At 63.9% G+C, this 25,731-nt stretch overlaps 1 protein-coding gene across 6 annotated transcripts in view; it reads right to left on the bottom strand.

Moving 5' to 3' along the window:
* The window catches only part of SBNO2 (strawberry notch homolog 2), a 54,899-nt gene that overhangs the window by 9,515 nt on the left and 19,653 nt on the right, over positions 1-25,731 (bottom strand). For 4 of the 6 annotated variants that reach the window (XM_046685287.1, XM_046685288.1, XM_046685285.1 and 1 more), the window contains exons 3-14: positions 23,587-23,660; positions 22,950-23,061; positions 9,936-10,097; positions 7,343-7,426; positions 6,967-7,063; positions 6,312-6,466; positions 6,045-6,178; positions 5,880-5,970; positions 5,664-5,807; positions 3,321-3,438; positions 2,718-2,823; positions 2,230-2,383 (exon numbers count right to left, since the gene is read on the bottom strand). In XM_046685287.1, the coding sequence (XP_046541243.1) occupies positions 2,230-2,383; positions 2,718-2,823; positions 3,321-3,438; positions 5,664-5,807; positions 5,880-5,970; positions 6,045-6,178; positions 6,312-6,466; positions 6,967-7,063; positions 7,343-7,426; positions 9,936-10,097; positions 22,950-23,061; positions 23,587-23,660 (1,431 nt within the window). Of the gene's footprint in view, positions 1-2,229; positions 2,384-2,717; positions 2,824-3,320; positions 3,439-5,663; positions 5,808-5,879; positions 5,971-6,044; positions 6,179-6,311; positions 6,467-6,966; positions 7,064-7,342; positions 7,427-9,935; positions 10,098-14,341; positions 14,652-22,949; positions 23,062-23,586; positions 23,661-25,731 lie in introns of those variants that run through there. The other 2 variants (XM_046685289.1, XM_046685290.1) reach the window with 2 other exon arrangements.

The following is a 25,731-nucleotide window of genomic DNA, read 5'->3' as shown; positions in this document are numbered from 1 at the left end:
CATTCTTCATGGAAATAGAACAAAGAATCCTAAAATTCATATGGGGCAAAAAAAGACCCCGAATTGCTAAGGCAATCCTGAGAAAGAAGAACAAAGCTGCAGGCATCACAATCCCTGACTTCAAAATGTACTTCAAAGCCACAGTGATCAAACCAGCATGGCACTGGGACAGAAACAGACACAGATCAATGGAACAGAACTGAAAGCCCAGAAATAAAACGGCACATCTACGGACAGCTCACCTTCAACAAAGGTGCCAAGAACATACAATGGAGAAAAGAGAGTCTCTTCAACAAATGGTACCAGGAAAAGGGGACAGCCACATGCAAAAGAATGAAGGTAGACCATTTTCTCACACCGCACACAAAAATTAACTCAAAATGGATTCAAGACTTGAGAAGCTAAGACCTGAAGACATAAGACTTCTGAAAGAAAATATAGGCAGTACATTTTTTGACATCAGCCTTAAAAGGATCTTTTCCAATACCATGTCTACTCAGACAAGGGAGACAAAAGAAAAAATAAACAAGTGGGATTTCATCAGACTAAAGAGCTTCTGGAAGGGAAAGGAAACCAGGATCAAAATAGAAAAACAACCCACCAACTAGGAGAAAATATTTCCAAATCATATATCCAACAAGGGGTTAATCTCCATAATATATAAAGAACTCACACAACTCAACAACAACAAAACAAACAAGCTGATCAAAAAATGGGCAGAAAACATGAACAGACATTTTTCCAAAGAAGATACACAGATGGCCAATAAACACATGAAAAGATGTTCAGCATCACTGATCATCAGGGAAATGCAAATCGAAACTACACTAAGATACCACCTCACGCCTGTTAAAATGGCGATAATGGCTAAAACTAAAATTAACGAATGTTGGAGGAATGTGGAGAGAAGGGAACCCTCATCCACTGCTGGTGGGAATGCAAACTAATGCAGCCACTATGGAAAACAGTATGGAGATTCCTCAAAAAAGTAAAAACAGAGCTACCATAGCCCCAGCCATCCCACTACTGGGCATCGACCCAAACAACTTGAAATCAACAATCCAAAGTAACACATGCACCCCTGTGTTCACCGCAGCATATTCACAACAGCCAAGACGTGGAAGCAACCCAAGTGCCCAATGACTGAGAACTGGATGAAGGAGATGTGGTGGATACATACAATGGAATACTACTCAGCCATAAAAAAGAAGAAATCGTCCCATTCACAACAGCATGGATGGACCTTGAGGGAACTACGATAAGCCAACTAAGCCAGACTGAGAAAGACAAACACCCTATGATTTCACTCATACGTGGAAAATAAACAAACACACGGACAAAGAGAACAGATGAGTGGTCACCAGGGGAAGGGGGCTGGGGGTGGCCACAGGGGGTGAAGGGGAGCATTTATATTGGGACAGACAAGTAATAACGTACAACTGAAATATCACAATGGTGTAAACTATTATGACATCAATAAAGAAAAAAAACCCCGAAACATGATGCTGGCGAGGCCACAGTGCAGGAGGCAGAGTGCTGAGGCCTCCAGAAAGGGGCAGGGAGCTGCAGTGACCACCTCCCGCCAGCAGGCACTTGGCTCTGATACTTTAGACCAGGGGTCTGAACGGGGTGATCCTGCCCCCAGGGGACACTGGGCCATGTCTGGGGACATCTGTGGGTGTCACACTGGGGATGCTCCTGGCATCCAGTGGGTGGGGCCGGGGATGCTGCTCGACCCCCCACAGTGCCCAGGACGGCCCCCCAGAGATGGCCTGATATACCCAGTGCTGATGGGGAACCCTGTTCTGGTTTGAGCTCAGAGAACCGTCTAGAACACCAGCAGGGCTGCTGCTCAGGGCTCATCCTGTGTAGGTGCCACCTGACAGAGCCCAGGAGCCCGTCTACACATGGCGGGATGGTGAAGAAGACGGGACAAAGCCACAGGGAGGTGAACACTGACAACGGCCGTGTGCTAGGGGTCATGACCTGGGGCACAGTGTTTGTGACGTGGCAGGAAGGGGAGGTGGCCGTCGTCTGCCTGCGTCATCAGTCACGTCAGAACCCCCGACTTGAACAGAACTGAGATGCCGTGCTCCCGCCAAAGCTCACAGGAGGCGGGCCCACTGCCGCCTCCCTTCCGTGACCTGACCAGTCCCTGCGGCATCTTTAAGGACAGAGGAGAAACAAGCAGGTGTCCGTGCCCTCAGAGACCCCTGGCACCCCGCTCACCAGCAGGGCCGCACGGTTGTAGACATGCTCAAAGGCCGGGTCCAGTGGGATCTCCTCGATGCGGAAGGTGACGCCAGAGAAGCTGAGCTGGCGAGCGATGTACATGCCGCTGACCTTCATGTCCATGGCCACAATCTCCATGGCGCCCACACCCCTGCGGACGGGGACAGGCTGCCTCAGCACTGGCCGGGACCTGCCCACCACAGGTGGGTCCCACCTGGCAATGAACTGACTCTGGGGAGGGGCTGACACCTGGGGCTGAGCCCTGGAGGACAAGAAAGGCTGGGTGCATGGAGACAGCACGTGCAAAGGCCCTGGGCTCTGATCCGCTGGGGCAGATTCTCACGTGATGATCCCTCCAGTTGCTGGAGGAGTGTGAGCCAGGGTGCAGAGCAGGCACACCTGACACCAGGCCCTGGTGTGTGGCGAGCAGGGCCCTCCACGGGTCCCCTGCTACGCCCCCTGCACGGGCAGGGGAGGGTGCCCACCTCTTCTCGATGGCGTGCAGAAACTCATCGAAGGTCCGGAAGGGCGTGCCCTCGCCCCAGATGCCCAGGCGGCTCATGTAGATCATGTTCTTGGGCTCAGAGGCACCTGGGAAGATGTGGGGGGGGGGGGGGGGGCAGGGTGGCCGTCAGCTCCTCCAACTCAGTGAGGTCAGGGGGCCTTGGACACAGCCCCAGAAATGGCCCGAGGGTCAGGAATGGGGACCTGACGCTCTCAGGAAAGTGCCCACGGGTAGTTGTGCCGAGAAGCTGGAACCAGCTGGCAGAGGGAGCCCTTGATGGGGCTGATGTCCGCCTGAGACAGCAACCTCTGCCTCGGGCCAGGTGGTACGGGGTGAAGACCAGCAAAGCCAATGGATGGCACACCAGACGCCCAGCACAGCTGCACCAGTGCAGACATTGCTAATGGATGACGGCACGTGCAATGAGGCTTCCCTCCCTGCCCCTGACACACTGGACACGCCCCCAGGCTGCACCAGAGCAGACATCACTAATGGATGACAGCACATGCGATCGGGCACCCTCCCTGACCTGGCTGCTGTCCTTAGAGACCAGCCATGACCCGTGCCCCCCACATGCCCTCACCTGTGGCGCTGGCGTAGACCACCCTGGCCAGGGGCAGCTTGTTCTGCAGGTCCAGCACGGCCTTGCCCATCTTGGTGGAGCTGGCGTTCTTGGCTTTGTGGCACTCATCAAACACGATCTGAGGCAGGCGTGGGTTAAGGACTGTTCTGGAAGGTGGGCCATCCCACGGGTCCTGACTCGATACCCCAGGCTGCCCCTTCCTGGTTGGGCGAACTCTGTGAAGCGCTGGGGGTGTGTGCGGCTATGGGGTGGGGGCCTCTGGGTGCCTCTGGGCCCCATGCGATACCAACGGAAACGTGGCACATGACGGCCTTGCCAGGACCTCGAAGACAACGCTGATGCACAGACGTGCACCAACACGCACCAGGACAAGGGGGCCTCTGGATAGGAGAGCCAGCCGTGACCGCATCCACCAGGAGCTGGGCACTGGGACCTGGGCTCGCTTGGCGTCACGGCTCACGGTTACACACGAACCTGTGCCGATCCCAGTTTAAAAACAACACCGAAGAAACAAATTGGAAATGTAGAAAGTGCTGGATGTTTTAAGGGGAAGACAACACGTTACAAACGAGTATGCCTACTATGTATGAGGCCACCATGAAAACACGGCGTGTCCACACACACGCATGCACATACACCCGTGATGTGCGTGTAAAGGGCTGATGGAGGACGGCAGGCTGGGGCGGAGCGTGCAGCCCTCGGGACGCTAACTGCCGTCGTCTTCACGCACAGGGGGTGCCAAGTATCAGCCGCCCAGGACGCACCCTGACCCCACTCTCCCTGTGGCCCACGGACGCTGTCATGCATAAGGCGAGCATCCCCCTGAAGAGTTGACCACAGAACGTGCCCTTGTGGACAGAAGAGACAGACAGGGCAGCGTCCCTCTTCTGACCTCTGACAGGGGCCAGGAGCAAGGGGGACTTCTGGAGAGCACGGGGGCCGGTCCCCCTTCTGGGAATGGCCTGGAGGACACAGAGGGAAGGGGCCTCCCCGGACATGCCCGCTCATTCCTGTCTATAAGGAGAGAGGCTGGAGACCACCGGAGTGTCCCTGAGACAGGGGAATGGCCGCGTCGGGACAGAGTTGTGTGACGCTCAGGGAAGAGCAAACCTGAGGGCTCAAGCGGGAAGGAGGAAATCGGTGTGAAATGGTACACACGGGACTGCCTGGGGCTCAGGAGGACGAACGTCCTGCACAGCCGCCCGCAGCGCCATTGGGGCGCGGGCCAGGGGCTCCACCGCGGGAACGAGAAGGCAGCCTCAGTGCCAAGGGGCAGAATCTAGTGACAGATAAAGGGGGCCCCCTCAAGCACCTGTGCAGACATCCCCCGGAGGAGCTGGGACCCCCCGCGCCCGCTGGGGGGACAGCTGGGGGAGACTGAGGAGTCTGCTTGCAGGGCGTCAGAGGAGAGCGTGCCCTGCGCCCCCAGTGCACTCAGACAGGAACCGAGCGGAGACGCTGTCCACTCCACCCTGCTCTTCCGGGCTGCACTTTCCTACAGGTCGGCGGGAGCAGAACAAACCATCCACGTTTTAGGGGAAAAGGAGGGAAGAGTGGAACCCCCCATCCTGGGTCTTCCTGCCACAGCTGGACGGGCCTGGGACGCGACACTGACTCCAGAGCACCGGCAGCCTTGCCTTGGGCAGAGCCGCCATCTGGGCCGCCTGGCCCGGCCTTCCCTGCCCACGGAGCCAGACCAGCTGGGGGCAGGGCCAGGAGGCCGGACGTGCTCTGCGCCCCTACACCTCCGGCCCGCGGTGTCAAAGCCACCACCACGCGAGCCTGTGGTCACAGTCGGGCCCGCTGGAGCCAGGAGGCCCGACCAGACCGCCAGGGCAGATGACAGCGGTCACCGAGGGTGAGCCTCCGGACCAGAACATTCCTCTGCCGGGAAGTCCTCCCGCGCCAGGGGGTGGAGCCCCCCGCCTTCCGCGGCTCCTTCCGCCTCCCGCCACACCCCGCCAGGTCGCCAGGATGCGACGCGAAGACCACTCTGACCGCTCTCGCCCCGCCCTCCCTCCTCCGGCCCCTTCTCCCACAGGGCCCCTTCCCCTTGACGACGCCCCCATCCCACCTCCTCCAGCTCCCTCGGGCCCCCTGTAGCCCCTCCCCCGACCCCGCTCCTCCTCTCTATAGCCCCACCTCTTGCCCACGCCCCCTTACCCCACATCCTCCGGCTCCCTCCTCCACTCCTCCGCCCCCAATAGCTCCTCCCCTCACCCCTGCCCCACCCTTCCACCCCGCCCCCTCCTCCCTCGCCCCTCACCTTGACCACGCCCCCATCCCACCTCCTCCGCCTCCTCTCGACCCCGCCCCGCGTCCGCTCCCGCGCGGCAAGGATACGACGCCGTCGAAGGCCTCCCCGCACCACTCGAGGACCTGGCGGATGCGCGTGCGGTGCTGCCCGCCGGCCTGGCTCTCCCCGATCAGAGCGGAGTAGGTGGCGAACAGGACGCCCTCTGAGGTAGTGTTGTCGCCGTACTTGATCTGGGGGAGAAGAGGGCGTGGGTGCGCGCGGGGGACCCGGGGCAGGGGGGCGGCGGCAGGACGCGCACCCACCTTGCTGAGCGCGTGCACCGCGATGCCATGGGCCTCGATGTCCCGCAGGTCGCGCTCCGCGTCGTACTTGAGGTCGTTGGAGACGCTGAACCTGCGGGGCGGGCGTGTCAGGGGCCGCTCCCGCCCCCCGCCCGGCTGCCCGCCCCCGGCCGCGCAGGGACGCACCACAGGGACTTTTTCCTGCCGCGCAGGAAGTTCTCCAGGATGATGCCGGCCACCGTGCGGCCCTTGCCCACGCCCGCGCCGTCGCCGATGAGGAAGCCGGCGCGCTGCCCGCCCGGGAGCAGGACCTCGTGTTGCTGTGGGATCGGGAAGAGGACGGGGTCAGGCCAGCGGGGCGCCTCTCCTGCTGGGACCTCGCGGGGGCCCCCTATGCAGGATGCAGACCCCCCCCAGGCGGGACGTCGACCGAGTGGGAGACGCCGGGGTCACCTGGCACGCGTAGGTGATGGCCTCCAGCTGCAGGGCGGACAGGGCCCCGCTGTCCGAGGCAGGCAGGGCGAGCGTGTAGGTGATATCCGGTGGCGGGACGCTGGACAACGTGCTGGTCTCCACCACACGGTCTGGGTGCTGCTTCCCGATCTTGGCTGGAAGGGCGTGGCCAGGGACACATTAGGGGCTCGGGCGGGGCAGGCCAGGGGCGTGACCAGGGTCAGATCAGGGGCGAGGTCCAGGGCAAGCTGGGGGCGTGGTCGGGGGGCGGGCGGGCGGGGGGGGGGGGGGGGGGGTGGGGGGGGCTGATCAGGGGCGCGGGCCAGGGTCTCAGGCTCTGCTCGGCGGGATGGGGGTCGCTCTCAGAAGGCGGAGGGGCCCATCAGTGCCTGGCGCAAAGGAGTGGGGGCAGACCCCTGCAATCCTCTCTGGGGGAGGGATACAGCCTCACTTTCCATCACACCCTCTCCGGTTTTGCTTTGCAACAGGTGGATTGACAGGTGGATTACGACCACGATTGCAGAACCACCCCTGGCCCGCCCACAGCTCCCAGCCTGCCTCCGCTGGGACCAGGGAACCCGGAACCCCAGGCGCAGCAGGGCAGTGCAGCCAAAAGTGGTCAGGGCTGAGGGCTCCCCGGGGAGGGCACGCTCACACTTGGTGGGCACGTAGTCGGCGTAGGTCTCTGTGTGGCCCAGCTCCTCCGCCTCCTCCTCCTCGGCTTCGTCCTCCTCCTCGGGCTGACTCTGAGACTGAAGGCCATGCTATCATGCCAGGGACAGTCCTGTCCCCCCCAGCATGGCCAGCCCGCCCCAAGGGGCAGGGGCCTGGCCCACCAGCCAGCCCAGTGATGGGGGTGGTGGGGAGAGGGCCTGTTTGTTCCCTGCAGTGTGGTTCCTCCCGGAGGCCTCAGTTTCCCCATCTGTAAAATGGGCAGCCCATGGCCTGGCGCATGGCAGGAACCTGAGCGTGAATGGCCGTCCTTAGTCCCCAGGAGGAGGAAGCAGGGCTGGGGAAGGGGCCTGGCTCACCTGGTAGCTGCCGAGGAGTGAGGTGCTGGAGAGGGAAGACACGGGGTTGTCGAGGCCCGGAAACGACCCACCGGGCAGGAACAACTGGAGGGGAGATGAAGGGGAAAGGGGCCATCAGCCCACAGGCTGGACGTGGGGAGGAAGTGCCTCGATGGGACCTCGGCCCAGCCTCCAGGAGGCTCTCCACACCGTCCTTGCACCCCTCGTGGGCCCAGCTGCCCACTCAGTTCTGGTGAATGACAGGCCCGGGACAGGACTGCACGGGGCCTGGTGGTTGAGACCCTCTGTATGCCAAGCTGCGGGCACTGGGGAGCATGTTGGGACCCTCGGGGGTGGAACAAGAGCCAGCAGGACCGTCCCAAGGGCAGGCAGGTGGGCCTGGGGCCCTGTGGACTGGGCCACTCGGCCTGTGACCCTGACGGGTGGCCACCACACCGTGTCTCTCACTGACACGGAGCCCAATTTACGTGGCAGATGGGCCGAAGGGCAGGCCCTGTGTTCCCTCCCACCCCCCGTGGATGGGAGCCCCCAGGGCTGGCGGCTCCTCTGTGAGGCGAAGTGGCTGGAACCCCCCGTTGCACAGATGACTGAAGCAGGGACGTGTCCAGTCCTGGGGAGACTGATGGCCTAAGAGTCTCGACCTGGAGCTGGGGCGGCCAGAGCCGGGGGACAAGCCCTGCCCGGGGTCTCGGAATCAACGTGGCAAACAGATAGGCCGGAACTGGAGACCAAAACCCACAGGGAATGAGTCACGCGCGCGTCCTGGCCCACGACCTGCGCCCAGGGCCTGCGAGATTCCAAAGCACGCTCGCTCTTAAAAAATGTAAATCGTGAGAGCAACGTGGCCACCCTAAATAGCTCCACTGTGAAAAAAACAGAAATGGAGAAATCCCCCCAGACCCCATGCCCACGCGGACCCCGCCGTCCCGACCGGGGACCGTGCCTGAGCTTGCCCAGCGCATGTGTGTCACAGACGGTCTCAGGGGTGACAAGGGTCCCCCGGGGGCTCAGTCACATGATGACCGACTGAGCTCTTACAATTCAGAAGTTTAAGAACACGGCCAGCTTTCTCCAAGAGAAAATAAAATAGGAGCGAGGTGCGGGAAGGTCAGGGACCTGCGCTCAGTTCCCTCTTGTTTTTGTTTTTAAATTGACACAAACAAACACACACGGAGGCCGGTTCCGGGAAGGCTGACTCAGGGTTCCTGGCGGCGGGCAGCGTTGGGTTTCAGACGCCCGCGGCCGCCGGGGCCTCCCGTTCCCCATGATGGGCTGGAGCAGGGGGTGCCCTGGAGACGTGGGCAGTGCCGCTGCCCCGCTGGGCCCCTGCGCCAGGATGGGGATGGGCCTGGGTGGCCTGCTGAGGCTGCCGAGGGCGGGGACTGTGCGGGCTGCTCTGGGCACCTGTCCCCCTGCCGGCCCCACCCCTCCTAGGCCCATCTGTCCTGCTGTCCTGTCACAGACCCCTCCTGTGGGCTCCTGGGGCCCAAGGGTGCCGAGGACCCTCACGATGACTGGGCAGGGTAGCCCGCCAGCGTCTACCAGCGTGCGGGCTCCACTCAGGGCCGGCTGGAAGGGCTGCCCCTCTCTCCCAGCAGAGGACCCTGGAGAGGCCTGGATGGGGTGGGGCTCCCTGGCCTGGCCTTGGGCCCTGCCTCCCTCCCCGGACACCCCCACTGCCCAGTCCTGGAGTCTGGGCCTGGCGCACCCATGGCCTGCTCGCACCTGGGACCCCTCTGGGCCGGCCTCACCTCACCCTGGGCCCGGCCACCTCCTGTGTCCCCCCTGCTCCTCCCCCGCCCACATCCTTCAGGAGGAGCAGCAGAGATGCCGCCCCGTGCTTTAGCCCCTGCAGGAAGCTGGCGAGGCGCTCCTCGCTGGGCTGAGAAACAGGTCTACCCCCGCCTGACCTGGGACTCATTCCGCCAGCCTCACCCTCTGGGCTCCCACCTGGCCAGGCACACGGCCCCGTGGCCGCAGAGCCCACGGAGCTTGCTCCTGCCACACGGCCTGGCTGCCGCTGCTGCCTCCAGCCCTCAGCCCAATGCGGCATCTACAGCCCACCGGCTCCATCCCATCACGTGACCTCCGCTCCTCAAGCCCAGGACCACCCCCTCAGTCTGTAGATATTCAGAGCCACAGCACTGTCTGTGGGGGACCGGCCTGGCACTGTGGGGTGTGAGCAGCATCCTGGGCCCCCACCCACTTGACACCAGCACCCCCTAAATGTCCCCAGGCATCGCCCAGCGTCCCCCAGAGGCAGAGCGAGAACCAGTGCTGGAAATGGCTTTTTGCTCATCTCCTGGTGAACCCTGGCTCCCCGCAGGGCAGGGGACGGCTGGGGCCCAGCACAGAGCAGGACGTGGAGGTCCAGCCACCGGAGGCAGCGAGAGGATCTTCTGCAGGAGGAGGGGTGAGGAGACGGGTGCAGGAGCTCCCCCCACCCAGCCCTGCATTTCCTGGGCCGCACAGGGAGCGTGACGATTCTCAACTGACCATCTCGTCGGTGTCTGTCAACAGCCCGGACCTGCCCCCAGCCTGAGGATGGGGCCCAAGGCTGGCTGCCGGCACGGAGGCCGAGGGGTGTGCGCACCTTGTCGTGGGTGGAGGGGCCAGTGTTCACGTCCCAGATGGTGGGCACCTGGCTGAGGCTGTCGGCAGGCAGGAAGTCGTGAGTGTCCGCGATGTCGGAGAGGGAGTCCACGGACGAGGAGAAGATGGAGGCATTGGAGAGGTCATCGAGGTACGAGGAGTCCTGCAAGACAGGCCGGGTGAGGGGGTGCCCAGAGAGTGTCCACACGCGGGGGGTGCACGGAGCCTGTCCACCCACACGCTGGAACATGATGCAGCCGTGATGAGGAGCGAGGCCCTGACACGGCTGCACGTGGACGGACCTGAACACACGACGCTCAGAGAGAGCAGACACAGAAGGACACACGGCGTGCGACCCCATGGACGGGAAACGTCCAGAACAGGCAGATCCACAGACAGAGAGCGGGCTCGTGGGTGCCGGGGGTAGGGGTGATGCTGATGGGAACGGGGCCTCTCTTTGGGGTGATGGAATGTTCTGGAACTAGATAGAGGTGGTACATACATGACTCTGAACAGACTGAGAATACTGAATTCTGCACTTTAAGTGGGTGACTCGCACGGTACCTGACTGCATGTCGATAAAGGTGTTTAATCAATAAAGGAAAAAAGCAGGGCTGAGAGCCCGGAGCCCGCGCGGGCAGCAGCGGGAGGCAGTGGCGCACTGGAGGGCTGTCAGGAGGTGGGAGCAAGGCAGGGGGCCCCCGTCCTGCCCTGCCTCCCCGGGTCATACACAACGTGAGCTTGTGTGCACCTAGCCTGCACTAGATGGGGGGAACAGACAGGAACCGGCCCCTCAGGGCTCCCGGACCAGTGGGGAATGAAACCCCAGCCAGAGTCCCCGGCAGCGCCCCCTGGGTCGGGGTGCCCACGCTGCCCACTGCCTGGAAGGCAGTGGGTGCCTGCTTTGCATACAGGTACCCTGAGCGCCCCGGAGCTGGGGAAGGTGCAGCAGCCCTCAGCGGCCCCCCACAGGGAGGGTGACCCCCACAGGGGGAGCCCCCAATACTCTCCCAGCCTGACTGCTGTGGGCAGAGCCGGCCCAGCTGTGGCTACAGAGGGCTGGGTCAGTTGACATTTGGCCCCGACACATTTCAGGTCAGTGGGCGGGAGCAGTTCCCGAGCAGGGCAGTGGCCGGTGGGGACGGCAGACACCACACAGAGGAGCGGTGGAGGGGTGCCCTCCGGGAGCCCCCAGATCCTGTGCACCATGACCGTGTCAGCCAGGTAGGCCCGTTAACGGGCCGTGGCCGGGCAGCAGGGGCACCGGGGGCACGTGTCCCACTAACCAGCGGGGAAGGCCAGGAGGGCGGACGGGGCTGACCAGCAGGTGTCTCGGGGCCCTAGGGCTCATTGGTGGACTCTGGGGAGGCGGGGGACGCCTGGGCCCAGAGCCCAGCCTGATGTGCCCACTCAGGCCTCGAGGCCACTGCTGAGCTGGCTTCTGGGGGCAGAGGGCAGATCACTGAGAACAAGTCCCCGGCCCGGCCTGTGCCAGGCCTGCCCCACGCCCCCCGTGAGTCCCCTCCCATCGATCTGTGTCAGAATCAGATCCCTATTCCTGGGGTGGGAGGCTGGCTCCAGGTGACACCATCCAGCTTCCCAGGGCTCTGTGCTCAGACACCGGCGCACATGGGGGTGAGGGGATGGGACCAGGCCCACCCAGCAGCCTCCCTAGGGTTGGCTGGATGCAGGAGCCTCGGTCTGCCCGGATGCAGGAGCCTCGGTCTGCCCATCCACGGGCTAGGGTCAGTCCTGGTGCTGGCCGGGGGTCAGGGGCCATGTGGGAAAGACCACTCTTGGCCAAGTCAGCTGGTGTGAGGCTGGGGGCTTTGACAGGATGCCTCCCACCGGCCCCAGGATGCCTTGGCCACCCGTGCAGGGGAAGGGGGTGACCGCTCACTCCTGTGGGGTGCAAGGAGAGAGCTCTGACCACAGGCCTCTCCTCGCCCCTGCCCCTGGCTCCATCCAGCACAGAACCCAGGGGCACACCCCAGCCTCCCCACCACAACTCCAGCCGGCAGGGCCCAGCGGTGTCCTGGGCAAGTCCAGGCGAGGAGGTGAGGCCTGCAGCTGCCCGATCGGGAGACAGATGGCAGCTGGCAGGACCGGCTTGGGCACGGGTGGCCTGGGAAGGTTTATGAAGCCCCACCCCTAAGCTCAAGACAGACGCAGGAGGGCACGCCAGCCCCAGGAGCAGAAGGGGTGCACCATGACATACCTCGGGGCACCCGGCACCCTCACACGAAAGTGACAACTGGCCAGAGCAGCCTTCTTGGGGGGAAACTGAGGCAGCGGTGTGCAGGTCTGGCCCTGCCTACCCTGAGGCTTGCTCTCTGCCTGCTGGGACCTCCTCTGGGCTCCACCCCATCCGAGGGCAGCTGGGGTCCAAGGTGGCCCGGCCTGAGTATAGTGGACGATGCCAGGAAAGGCCAGGTCACGGAAGCCAGCCACCTGGCCCCCCGTGAAGTGATGGAGCAGAGACCCCAGAGATCCCTGCAGGCAGGCCAGGTGGGGTCTGGGTACAGGGGAGGTGGCCGCGTGTGTCTGCAGAATCCCTCTGGGGCCACATCTGAGTGTGGCCTTCCCAGTGGGCGCCACCCGAGCCTGCGTGACAACAGCCCCCGGGGCCGTCAAGTTGGAGGCCCTGCTTCCCAAGGGCCCAACAGTCACCACATGGTGGGCAGGACCGCGGGGTCCAGCCCTGACAAGGGCAGAGGAGGAGGACCAGCAAAGGGCGTTGCTCAGAGTACCCCACCCTCTGTAAGGGCTGCACACGGTGGGCCTTCCCAAGGACGGTGCAGAGGGGGGACCCCAACGTAGGGGCCCGAGCAGCCCCCACCAGGAGCTCAGGGACCCCCAGCAGCGAGGAGCCACGTGGACGGCAGGACACATACCCCCGGAGGTCTTCCTCCCAATAACCTATTGCCCTTCAGTGGGTCCTGAGAAAACAGGAGATGGACCCCAGGGAGGGCGTCCTGCCCACTCCTGCCCAGTGCCTCTTCCGATGGCCCTGGGCATCCATGCGAGGGACGTCACAGGAACCGTCCTGGCCCAGAGAGGACTGAGGAGCCGTGGTGCCTGCGTGCCACATGGGGTCCCAATGGGGTCCCAGGACAGGGGAGGACCCCAGGAGAACACAGGAGTGCGAGGAAAGCGGGGCCCCGGGTTCACGAAATGCACCAGCCCCGGCTCAGCGCCAGGAGCATGTCCGGCTCCAGCGTGCGGCGTGAGCAACGGGGGGCTCCGAGCCGCCTTCCCGCCGTCTCCGTGACTCCTGAACTCCTCTGAGATAAAGCCTGTTTAAAAAGTGGGGGCTCTCTCCTCACCCTGTGGACACTGCAGCCACCAGATGCCCTGACCAACCGGCCAGTGAGAATCGAGAGGTGAGGGGAGGTGGGGCCGCACGTGGTCACCGGGGGTCAGGGGGAGGTGGGGTTCCCAGGGGTCCCTCCCAGCTCACCCGTGTGGGTGGGGGTGAGAGTGGACCCTGCCTCACAGGCTGCCGGCCCGCCTGCGTGGGGCCCTGACACCCAGCAGCCCTCCAAGGTACGCCCAGCCCAGATCGCCCCCCCGGGCCCCCACCCCAAGTGCCTCCTCCCAGGACCACAGGCCCCCACCTGGCTCCTTCCATGCAGCCCCCGAGTGGGCAGGGAGCTGGCTGGCACCCCTGACAGTTCTGAGGGACCAGGAGGGCATGGTGTCACCAGCTGCTGTGCCCGTATGTCCAGCATTTCGGGGGTCCCTAGACCAGGCGAGGAGCTGGCGGGACCCCGTGGAGTTGCCCATGCAGTAGCCCTGCGGCCTCAACCAAGTGGGACGGATGGTCCCCCAAGATGTGGCTCTGGGCCTCCCCCGTGGGGCTTCAGATGCTCAGCATCCCTCTCGGCCCGGGAAGCCGACCCCAGACACCCTGCACAGACGGGTTTTCTCACTCCCGGCAGCTGGACGCCCGCCTGGGTCCGTGGGAGCCCACAGAGGGACGAGACCTGTTCCCACCTGTCAGCCAGAGCCAACCACAAAGGCGCCCCCCCACCTCGCACGGCGACTCTGAGGACACCGAGAGCCCACAAGACACTCAAGGTCCCGACGCTCCCAGGAGCCTCGGGGCAGGAACAATGGGGGGGGGGGGCAAGACGTGCGGGGGGGTGCGGCATGTGGCTGTCCCCTCCCGCCACAACAAGCACTTTCGTTTTGAGGCCGTCCTCCTGGGCCGTCCTCCGGGGCCGTCCCACAAGCCCAGGGTCCCCACATCACTCGCTGCCAGAAAGCAGGCGGGAACAGGGCGGAGAGGAGGGGGCCCCAGCTCGGTGGGTCCCAGCAGTTCCACAGGTGGAGCCAGGGGGCCGGGGGCCGGGTCCCGCCCCCCAGAGCCGGAGCCGGCGCCGAGCAGAGCGGCCGGTGTGTTACCTTGTTGAGAGCCGCGAACTGCAGCCAGAGCTGCAGCTGGGACATGGCGTGGCCGCCGGGTGTCCTGGCTGGCGGCGGGAGCGGCTCCCGCATGACCGCGGCCGGCGGCGGAAGCTCGCTCTCAGCCCAGCTGCATTTACATGTTGGTTTAGTCACCCCGGGCGCCGACTTCCCCTCAGGCCGGCTGACTTTCAGGAAATGATGCCTGCCTGGTAAGTCAGGGCGATTCCTGGCAGAGCGCGGAGAATTACTGTACGGGGCGGAATCTAGCCACAGACGGCTGTCAACAACGCCGCCCGCCCGCCCGCCCCCCACAGGCGCACCCCGCCGGCCAGCCCCCCGAGGCTGTGGCCAGACCCCCGCAGGCACTTGAGGGCCCGGCTGGGAGGCCCAGGCAGGCTCCTCCCGGCCCTGGCCTCGGTTTCCCCAGACTGCTGGTGCACTGGGTTCTGCTCACCTGCCCCCCTTGCCAGCTAAGCTGGGCAGGGACCCGCAGCTGGTCCCCGTGTACCCACAACCGTGACTCTAAGGGGCACAGGCCCCTGCGTCACAGAGAAGAAACAGGTCCAGCCCACCTCTCCACCTCCCACGCCCCCCAGGCCCAGCCTGCAGCTCCTGAGCCTGGACCCGAGGCCAACACCGGCCTCCCGGGGCTCACCCCAGGGCCTTTGCCCGTGCTGTGCCCCCATCTGGAGGGTTCCCACCCTGCTCCTTCTCCTGGAGCCCTGCCAAGGGACCGGGTGTCCCTGGAGGCCCCGTTCTTCCCCTCCCCGCCTGCTCGGTGACCCTCAGCTCAGCACAGAGGGCGGGTGGCAGGCAGGGCTGGTGGGTGTGGCACAGACACCCGTCCCTCAGGAAACAACTGTTCGTTGCAGAACACCTGCTTTCAGGGACGGCTCTGACGTCAGGGCCGTCACTCAGCCGCAAGGAGGGGCTGGCAGGCGCGCCTCCCTGCTCCTGCCCAGCAGTCACGGGCGCACACGGGAACGCGTGGTCGTGGGGTCCGACACGGCAGATGCAAGGAGGCCACCCTGGCAGCCCCCGCCCTGTCCCCACCCACAGCCATGGGGCAACACAAACCCCCACAAGGGAGCGATTGCGGCTGAACACCCTGCCATGCCGCAGCCACTATGGCTGGGTCACCAAGCCAGACAAAGACAGCGTGGGGACCACAGGGAGACGTGCGCAGACCCCAGCTGACCCTGTCCACACACGCTGGGGGCCGGCTCAGACCCGGGAGCCAGTGCTGGAGGATCGAGGAGGTGGAACAAGGGGCAGGCAGTCTCCCTGGGACGGTCAGCAGGTGCTCAGGAAGCTCAGCGGTCACCATGGCCTGCAATTCCGCTCCCAGGCATGCGCCCGAGAGAAACGCACACGTGTCCACATGGACCTGCACACAGACCTGCACACGTGCACCACCGTTGCACAATGCACAACAGCCAGACACAACCCCAGTGTCCATCGACAGGTGAATGGATCCACACACGTGTCCCCCCACACGCTGAAATAAGACACAGCCGTGAAGGGGAGCGAGGCCCTGACACGGCTGCACGTGGAGGGACCTGCACACACGACGCTTAGGGAGAGAAGCAGACACAGAAGGACACACGGCGTGTGACCCCATGGACGTGAAACGTCCAGAACAGGCAGATCCACAGACAGAGAGTGGGCTCGTGGCGGCCAGGGGCTGGGGAGGGGGTGGGGCTGATGCTGATGGGGCAGGGTTTCTTCTAGGGTGATGGAATATTCTGGAATTACATAAAGGTGATGAATACACAGCTTTGAAAATACTTTAAAATGGTGAATTTTAAAATATGCAAACTTAACCTCAACTTCAGAAAAAACTACTAGAAACTGAAATGAAAAGAAAATGTACAAAAGCATAAACACAAACATGTTAATAGATTTAAGTGACGTAAGATTTGCAAGTTGCCAGCAAAGTTTCTAAACTGTGTCTGGCCCCCATATCTCGTCACCAGACAGCTGGCCAACCGGCAAGGTGACACTGAGGAGACGGGGAAGCCAGGGGATGGCTGGGGGTCCCACGACAAGGAGAGGCCCCGCCTGGGGGTCCTTACCCGCTGGGCACCCGGCCACCTCGCCCGCCCACCTGGCGGCTGTGCCCACCCTGGCGGCCACGGGCTATGGGTCTGCGATGGGACTGGACGGGGGTGGAGGGGCTGAACCAGGTCCGGGCAGAGGCCCCAGGAGAGGTCAAACTCGGTGACCCCCAGGATGTGGCTCCGTCCCTGTCTGGCTGTCTGAGCTGGGGGGCTGCCCTGCTGGCGGGACCCTCTCTGGCCCCCGGGCCGCCCCTCCGCCACGTGGCCAGGTTGGGCACAGAGGGGCTCTCTGGGGCTCTCGCCGCCTGGCCGTCCCCACCTGCCTCGGCCCGCTTCTCCCACATCTAATGACCCACCCCCAAGCACAGTTAGGGCTCAGCCCCATTGGCCAGCCCCGAGGTGCAGCAAAGGAAACTGAGGCCAAGGGAGGGGTGGGCAGCACGCACCGGCAGACGGGTGGGAGGGCATGGCACGGCCCTCAGGCTCACCTCGCTGCTAGAATGTTCCCGCTCTGAAAGCTTGAACTATGCCCCTCAAAACGACATGCTTGAGGCCTGACCTCTGAGACCTGTGAAGGGAATCTCGTCTGGAGACGAGGTCTTTGCAGACGGGTCGTTAAGATGAGGTCATGCTGGAGTGGGGCGGCCCCACTGCAATGACAGGTGTCCTTACAGGAAGAGGAACATTTGGACACAGAAGAGCAAGTGACGACAGGGGAGGGAGGGGGTGACGCAGCCACAAGCCAAGGACGTCTGGAGCCCCAGAGCCGGAAGAGGCAGGAAGGACCCTCCCCTGGAGCCTGCGGAGGGAGCGCGGCCCTGCGCCCCTTGACCTGGGACTTCCAGAACCATGAGGGGCACATCTCTGTGGTTTGAGCCACCCGGTGGGTGGTGCTGTGTTGGGGTGGCCCCGGGACGCTCATTTGGCTGCCCAGCGACCCGAGCCGGCACAGCCAAGAGGGCTGGAGCCCTCGTTCAGTGGGACCCTGACGCAGGGCTTGCTGCAGGGTTCCCTCTAGGAGAACCTGCTCTGGGGCAGCTGGCAGCCCCCTGAACCCTCCCCACCTCCTTGTCCCTGGTTCCCGGTGCCTCAGTTTCCCTGCAGAGACCCCCCCCCCACCCACCCGAGACACCCACGCCCCTGCTCCTACTGGGCCTCAGCGCAGACCACAGCACGAGGGGCCTGGGCCCCTGCGAACCCAGGGCCTCCTGTGAGGAGGAGCTTGCGCCTGCTCCCGCCAGTGCCAGTAACTACTGGGAACCCGCTGGCGGGGGCGCCGAGGCCTCTGATCCCGCGAATCCATCTGCAGAGCAGTCGATGCCGCCCGCCCCTCGCCGGTGGGGAGCTGCCGAGAGTTTGCAAAGCACTTTTCTGGGCTGTGACCTCATCCTGGCTTCCCAGAAGCCCTGGGCTGGCATATGGAAAGCGTCCTTACGGGTGGACGCAGGGCCCGGTGGAGATGCCTGGAGGGGACCCTCGGGGTGGACGCCCGCCCTGCTGGTTGTGTGAGGGGGGCTCGGCGCGTGGGAGAGAATGTTGTCAGGGTGGCACCTGCTCCGGGGGAACAAGCGTGCAGGGTGGTGGGGGACAGGCGCTGGGGGCCAGCGAGGGAGGGCAGGGCGGCCAGCCTACAGCCAGGACCCAGAGACCAGCATGGCGGAACCAGAGGACGGTGTGGAGGGGCAGGGGCAGTGAGGGCTGGAGGCATGAGGCGGGTCTGGATTGCTGAGTCCCTCAACCCCAACCCTGACCCCTAGATGTCCCCAAATAGCCCCCCAATCGGATCAGCCACGTCTGCAACATACGTCCACGCAAAAGCCTGTACAGAGATGTTCACAGCAGGACAATTCAGAATCGCCAAAAAGTGGAAACACCCAAATGTCCATCAGTGGATTATGGATCCACACGTGGCCCCCCACACGCTGCAGCCGTGAAGAGGAGCGAGGCCCTGACAGAGCTGCACGTGGACGGACCTGAACACACGATGCTCAGGGAGAGAAGCAGACACAGAAGGACACACGGCGTGTGATTCCATTGATGTGAAACGTCCAGAACAGGGAGATCCACAGACAGAGGGGGGGCTGGGGGGGGCCGGGGGGGGGGGGGGGGGGGGGGGTGATGCTGGTGGGGACGGGGTTCTTTTGGGGGATGGAGTGTTCTGGAATTAGGGGAACGGCTGCACAACCCTGTGAATTTACTAAAAGTCACCGAATCACATGATATGTGGATAATATCTCAATTAAAAAATAATGAAAAGAAGCCGCACAGCACACCCCCCAATGCACAGCACACCTGGGTGGGAAACCCCACGAGGGGCCCCTGGAGCTGTTCAGGTCAACAACCAGGGACGCAGGAGCCCGAGTGGCTCTGTGCCAAGGAAGTCGGAAAGAGAGGAGGCCCATCCTCAGGGAAGTGGGTGGCGTGGGGGCCGCGGCAGGGGAGGACGTGCTGATGGGGCCGCAGAGGGCCACAGGTAGCCCTGGGTGATGGGCAGTGGACAGTGACAGCCCGTGAGCCCACGCTGTCACTAACAATGACCGAATGAAGGAGGGCCAGCTCTCCCGCAGACGCCGCCAGCGGGGAAGCACAGAGGAGCGAGGGTTCGAGCGCCGCCACAGACACCTCAGGGACAGTTGGTGCAGACGGCACCCACCGATGGACAATGGTAAGGCCATCCCATCCCCAGCACGCGGGGCCGGGGACCTGCATAGCCTCCTGGCCTCTCCCAGGACGAGGGGAGAGGAACGACCTGTCGGTGGCCAGGGGAAGGACACGGTGGAGGCCGCCCCATCCAGGATCATGGTCACCACCACCAGCAACGAGACGCATCGGCACTGGGGCCCGGGGACACCACGCCAAGGACACAGCCACCCATCAGTGGGATTCCTGCCGAGAATGCGGAACCCCCGCCTCAGCGCGAGGACTCCAGGCCAACCCAGGCCGAGGGACGCTCTGCCAATGACCAAGCGTCCCCTCCGAGCCTTATGCCGCGTGCGTCCGGGGCCCTGGCCTAGTCACTCGTGACAGTGAGGACTCGGGGACGTGGGACGTCACATCACACATGACGTGCAGGGGGAGCCAGAGGACTGAGTGAGGGCGCTCAGGAATCCCTGGGGCTGTTTTTACAACTTTTCTGTAAATCTGGAGTATTTCAAAATTCTTTTTGTCGTGACAATCTTCAATCGTACAGAAAACAGTGTTGGAACTAAATGGTCAGACAACCTCGGGGTGCACGGGGGGGCCTCCCGCAGTGGAACCCGGGCCCTGGTTCTGGGACCTCCCAGGGGGACTCCACATGGTAGCGTAGTCAACCTGCCCCCAGGGGGCCTAGGCCTGGGCAGGCTTATGGGCAGGATCAACGGAGCGACCAAGGTCCCCAGAGGTTCTGTGATTCAGCCCAGGTGACAAGAGAAGGAGCGAGAGCTCAGTGAAGCCAGGGCCAACACCAACCACAGGTGTGGGGACCACAGGGGAAGTGCTCCAAGCCCCAAAGGGAAACGGGGGAGCAGCTTTCTCTTTGTAGGTGACAAGAATCACACAGGTCAACTCCTTTCTCTTTTTGCATTGGCCGCCAGGGAACTCAGAGCTCAAGTTTAGTTACTGGGAGGTTTAAGACCTGTGGGGTTATGTTCACTGCTCACCCCCAGACCAGCTCTGGGTTTCCGATTCCAGTTCCTTCTGATTTACACGGCAGCTGGGAATGTTTCTAGAACGTGCCACGACTCACAGGAGGGCTTCGCAGGCATGTTGGTTTCCAGCCACCGCTGTAATAAGGTACTGCAAACTTGGTGGCTTAAAACAACAAACGTTTATTACCTCACAGTCCTGGCGTCGGGAGTCCGACAGGGTCCCACGGGGCTGAACCCCGGGGCAGGCAGGGCGGGTCCCCCCAGAGGCCCCAGGGGAGGAGCGTGTCCCGCCTCCTCCAGCTTCCAGAGGCTCCGCGTCCTGGGCTTGGGGCCCCTTCCTCCATCTGCACGGCCAGCAGCGCAGCGTCTCCATCTCTGTCTCTGACCCTCCTGCCTCCCTCTGCTCAGGACCCCGGGGTGACCCTGGGCCCCGGGAATCCAGGGTCACCCCCATCCCAGGGGCCTCGACTTAACCCGTCTGCAGAGTCCCCTCTGCCTCGTAAGGTGATCGGGATGAGGACAGGGACATCTTTGGGGCTGTCCCTGAGCTGGCTGCCATGACGATGCCATGAACCAGGAGCAGAGGGTGTCTGTGGTGGGTCCGGTGGGCCGCAGCTGATCTGTGAAGGGCCTCGAGTGCCAGGCTCTGGCCTCTTTCCCGCCTGAGTGGCAGGCCCAGGGGTCGCTGACTGACAGGGCCTGGAGACCGCTGCCCCTAAATGAACTCTGGTCTCACGCCCGTCGGATCCCACACTTGGCATCGGGGTGATACTTTGTCTGGAGGACCTTCTGCTGCTTTGAAAGGCAGGTCTGGGTCTAGCTGCCCCCAGCAGGGGCGGGTGGAGTGAGGGCCGCAGCAGCACTCAGCAGGCACCAAGAAACACCTGGGGGGTGGAGGCGGCCGACCTGCAACGAGGGGCGACTCTGGGCAGCGCCTCCCCCATCGTGCGGCGGGAAGCGGCCGAGGCGCCCCAAGGGAGTCTCAGCCCGAGAAACCGTGTCGATTCTTGGCAGAGCCGGGGAGGCGGTGGGAGCCAAATGCATTAGAGATCGATGGGGGGGGCGAGCACGGGTGGGGGGCTGGGGGTGGGTGGCCACAGGCAGAGCCCCCAAAGGCTCCCGCTGGCCCCAAACTCTGCATGCCCCGTGCCTCAGTGTCCTCGTCTATACAGCAGGTGACGCCCCAGCTGAGGAAAAGGCGTCAGAGACAAGTGTGGACGTGGAGTCATGTTGGGTACCCGGTGGAGGGGAATTTAACCAGAGCTCCAAGGAGCTGGGAGCTAGGCGCGGGTGCCAGCCCCGGAGTCCTGCGGACGAGCAAACGGCACAGACGCAGCGACGGGGAGAGGGTCTCGGGCCACCAGCCAGGGCGCCCTCGGAGGCTGAGCCCCACGGAGCCCTCCTCTCGCAGAGGCCGAGCACGTCCCACGGGGAGGCCAAGGGTGTCCTCTTGCGCCGGTGGTCAGTGGAGGAAACGTGTGTGCCTGGAAGGCCCACGTTGTTTTCCAGGCAGCCAAAAAAGGGTCACCAACGCATGGGTTCCACGCAGACACGTTCGCTCCCACAGCCCCGAGAGCCCGGGGAGGGCCCTTCCTGCCTCTTCCGGCCCACGCGGCCCAGCCTGTGCCCCATCGCCTGGCCCTTGGGCTCCGCCGTCCTGCGGCCTCTGCTCCGTGCCTGCGTCTCCTCTTCTGTCCATACGGACCCGCTGGATTCAGAGCGCCCCGGGGTCACCCCAGCTTCCTCTTCAGTTCATTACACTTGCAGAGACCCTAGTTCCAAACAAAGTCCTGTCCTGAGGACCCAGGTGGCCCTGACTCGGGGGCGCACTGGCCACTGCAGCAGATCCTCAGTCTCGCTGTCTGCCTGGTCCTGCCGCGGCCCCTGGGACAGAAAGGGGGCCGGGCTCCACGGGTGTGAGTCGGCTGGACAGCCTGGTCAGGGTCCGGGCAAGTCCAGCAGGTCTGAACCGGCCAGTGTGTGCTGGGCCTCCCACAGCCTGTCACCCAGTGGGCGCCACGTGCCCGCTTTACAGGGGAAACGAGCGCCAGGCGCCCCTCACTCCTCTACGGGCGCCGTCCCAGCAGGACGGCTCCCAAACTGCACACCGGGGCGCCCCTGGCTGCGGGAACCCACTTGGTCACCGAGTATTGAACCTTTTGCGGGAATCCCAGCACTGCTCGGCCCCCCGCAGGCCCCAGGTCGGCCGCGGCAGAGCTCAGGCGCCAGCAGCATCCAGCGCTTGGGCTCTTTCCGACAAGTGATCTCCGGCGTTTGGTCCTCGAGGGGCCGCCTGCCGTGAGCAGACACGGGCGCCACACGAGAACCCGGGGGCAAGGCCGCGAGGGTGGGTCGCCCGATTCCTCAGGGGTGCCGAGCCGCCCCACACCCCCGAGAGAAGGAAATGAAGTCTCCTCTCTCCCTCCATCTCGCGGGGGTCACGTTTTGAGACGGCTGCTGAGGTTTTCGGATGTAAGCACTGGCTGCGGCGTTTGGACCTGGCGGGCGACGCGGCAGGCGGCACACAGACCCTCACGGAGATGCTAAGGTGCCAGGTGGGGCGAGCGCGGGGCCTCCGCGGGCAGGGAGGGGGCGCTGAGGTTTGGGAAAGGTGACTCGGCGCTCTGGGACCCGGCCTGGAACCCACACACAACAGGACGGGCTCCCGTCCTTTGTTACGTGACCTCCGACCCGGCTTTCCCGCGGTGGGGAAGTCGCCTGTGACGGATCCAGAAAGTGAGACAGCGATTCAGGAGCTCCCGGCCGGGTGGGGGCACGGGGCACGGCTGTTCCCAAAACACAAGCCACGTCCCCATGGCACCGGAGAAACCCACGTGGCCCACGGTGAGCCGAGGTCGCGGGCCGCCCTGAGATGCGGCAGGGGCCGCCCGGGCGGGTGCTGGGCCCGCCTCCTACCTGAGGAAAGTCTCCGCTCTTTGGTAGGAAGCTGGAGGCGGCAGCCGCTGGGCCGTAGCTGGTGTCTGTGCAGGGCTGGTCCACGATGCAGGAGGCGGAGTTCACGAACGGGCTGGAGGGAGAGATGGCAGAAAGTGAGCAGCCGGGCGTAGGGGCACAGCCCTCCCCACTCTGCATGCAGTGCACCGGGAAAGCCCCGCGGTTCTGTGTGTGTGTGCTTCTAGGCCCTTTGCACAGGACATTCTGTGGCCTGGTTCTGGACCTGCATGCCCTGACAAACTCCTACTTACTCTTCAAAACCCAGCCCACTGTTGCCCTCCACAGGAAGGTGCCCTCCCAGCTCCTTTTAGCCCTGAAGTTTCTCACCTCCTGCAGCCTGGCATCACCCTCCCCGGTTCCTCATTCCCACCCCTCTGCCCTGCCCCCCTGGCCGGTTCTCACGGAGACAGATCACAGCTGGTCAGTCTCAGCTGCCATGCAGCCAAGGCCCGGCCCACGGGCCCCTCAGCAGGATGCTGAAGCCCCCCAGCTGTAGCTCTATTTTCGTTTAACCCATGACTACGGAGCAAAGGCCCCAGGGAGGGGGGTGGAGGCCAGCCAGCAGGACACACTCAGACCCGGGACCCAGGGCACTTACTGGCTCTCACTGGAGAAGGCTGCATACGGCGAGGGCGAGCAGGTGGGCCACCACGGGTAGTGCAGCATGGCGTCCTGAAACAGAGGGGTGCGGAGTCAGGGGGAGGCATGCCCGGCCCTGGCCCAGCTGTGCCGGGGTCAAGAGCCAGGGCTCCATGGTCCAGGTACACGCTGGGTCACCTGGGAGTTACTTAACCGCTCTGTGCTTCCGTTTCCCCGTCTGCACGGCAGAATCGGCTGCCAGGGTCACAGTGAAGATGAATGTGTCCTCAGTACATACGCAGGGCTCCAGATGGGGCAGGGGGACGGCGGGCGTGGAGCGGCAGACTGCCAGCCCACGGAGGCTCTGACCCACCAGGCCTGGGAACGTGCATTTCACAAGGACCCCAGGATCTGACTTGGAGGCCCCCATTCTAGAGATGGAGGACGTGACCACACACAAGGCGAGGCCCCCATGAGAGAGACGTGCAGCCCGCCTCGGGGAGAGGGGACTTCTCAGAGGGGTGGCAGCCTCGGCCAGAGCAAGGGGCTCCTACCAGAACCGTGGACAGGCCCCTGCCCCGGACAGCCCTCACGGCTCAATGCCTCCCAGGTGGGTTGGGAACCTGGCCTTCTCAGCTCCCACGGGCCGAGGGAGCTCCTGGCATCGACCAAGCCTCTTTGGCCCAAGAGCACGGCACAGGCTGGGGTTCTGGGAACCAGCTTTGGGAAACACCAGTGGGTAGCTGGCTAGGGGAACCTGAGGTCAGCAGGGGCACCAGGAGCCCTGCAATGGGGTCTGACAGGCCCAGCTCGGGGATGTGGCACCGTGGACACTCATGCCTCTCTGCAGAATGAGGGTGGTGCGTCTCATCTTCACACGAGGGCCTGCCCAGCCGGGGTCCCCTCCCCTAAATTGCCCGCTGTCCCCCAGCCAGCCCCACCCACAACATGGCCGGCATGGGACCCCATCAGGGAGGCCCCCACTGTCACTGAGGAGAGGCCTGCTGGTTGCGGTCACCAGCCCTGCTTGTCCCTGCCGGCCCAGCAGCCCCTCACCAACCCACACAAGTCCTGCTCTGGCGAGGCCGCCGCTTTCGCCCTCTACACGGGACTCCCTAACCGTGAGCCCGGAACCAGCCCAGATGGCCCCGACCGCCTCGGCGCCCTCCTGCTCCCTCACCGGCGAGGGCAGGGGCCCCCTGTGACTTCCCATCACTGTGCCCCACCCCTGGCCCCCTGTAGGGGCCCGCCAGCGTCCAGATGTCCAGCCCCCGAGAACCAGTGTGAGGAAGAAGGGGTGAGGCGGGGGCAAGGGACACGCTATCGCCTGGCAGAGACGCCGCGGCTGTGCCTGCTTTGTTTTCGCACAGGCTACAAAATCAAAAACATCACAATAAAGAGTTGGGGGGAAAGGAAGCCCAGGGCAGCTCCCAGCACAACGGCGGCCGGGGGGAGAGCAGGGTGGGGTCTTCCCAGGAACGCCCATTTCTCCCCAGGGCTCTGGTCCAGTGTCACTTCCCCCCTCCAACCCTGTTTGAGAAGAGAAATCCAGCCCCAGAGAGGGACATGACCTTCCCAAGGCCACGGGCACTTCCGGAACATTCTGGAGCAGAACTCTGACTCCAGACCGCGTTTGGCCTCCTGGATGAACTAGAGTAAAGGGCCTCAGAGTGCGGACAGCACCTTCGCCAGGCCAGGCCAGGGAGCAGGCTGCACTGTGGGCCCAGAAGGGGCACAGCTTCTGGGGGCTGTGGGGGGCTTCCAGGGCAGGAAGGACCAAGGGCGTCCTTGGCTCACCAATCATCTCCCCCTGCACCCAGACCGGCCTGGCGCTGCCCTTGCAGAGCCCCCAGGCCAGGGATCCCCAGGTCCTCAAGGACCTCACGCTGGGGACGCAGGACGCCAGGGGTCACTTGTGGCTTTGTCTACCCAGCCCCCCAACCTCCTCCCCCAACATGCAGCTCTGGTGACGATGCCAATCAAGGACACCCAAGTCCCGCCCCATGGGGGGAATGGGCTGCACCACATGGCCAGCCAATCAGAGCCTTCCTTGGGATTTCCCACTTGCAGCCAGAGGGGGTGGCTCCGCCTTTAGAAGGCAGGCCCTAGTAAATGATTGGTCCAGAGATGGGCACCTGACCCTGGCCAGCCAATCAGAGCCTGC

Source organism: Equus quagga, chromosome 14, assembly GCF_021613505.1.
Source record: "Equus quagga isolate Etosha38 chromosome 14, UCLA_HA_Equagga_1.0, whole genome shotgun sequence".
In the NCBI taxonomy this organism is placed as follows: domain Eukaryota; kingdom Metazoa; phylum Chordata; class Mammalia; order Perissodactyla; family Equidae; genus Equus; species Equus quagga.
The sequence above is the reverse complement of the archived record's forward strand: the minus strand, read 5'-3'. Positions and strand labels throughout refer to the sequence as shown.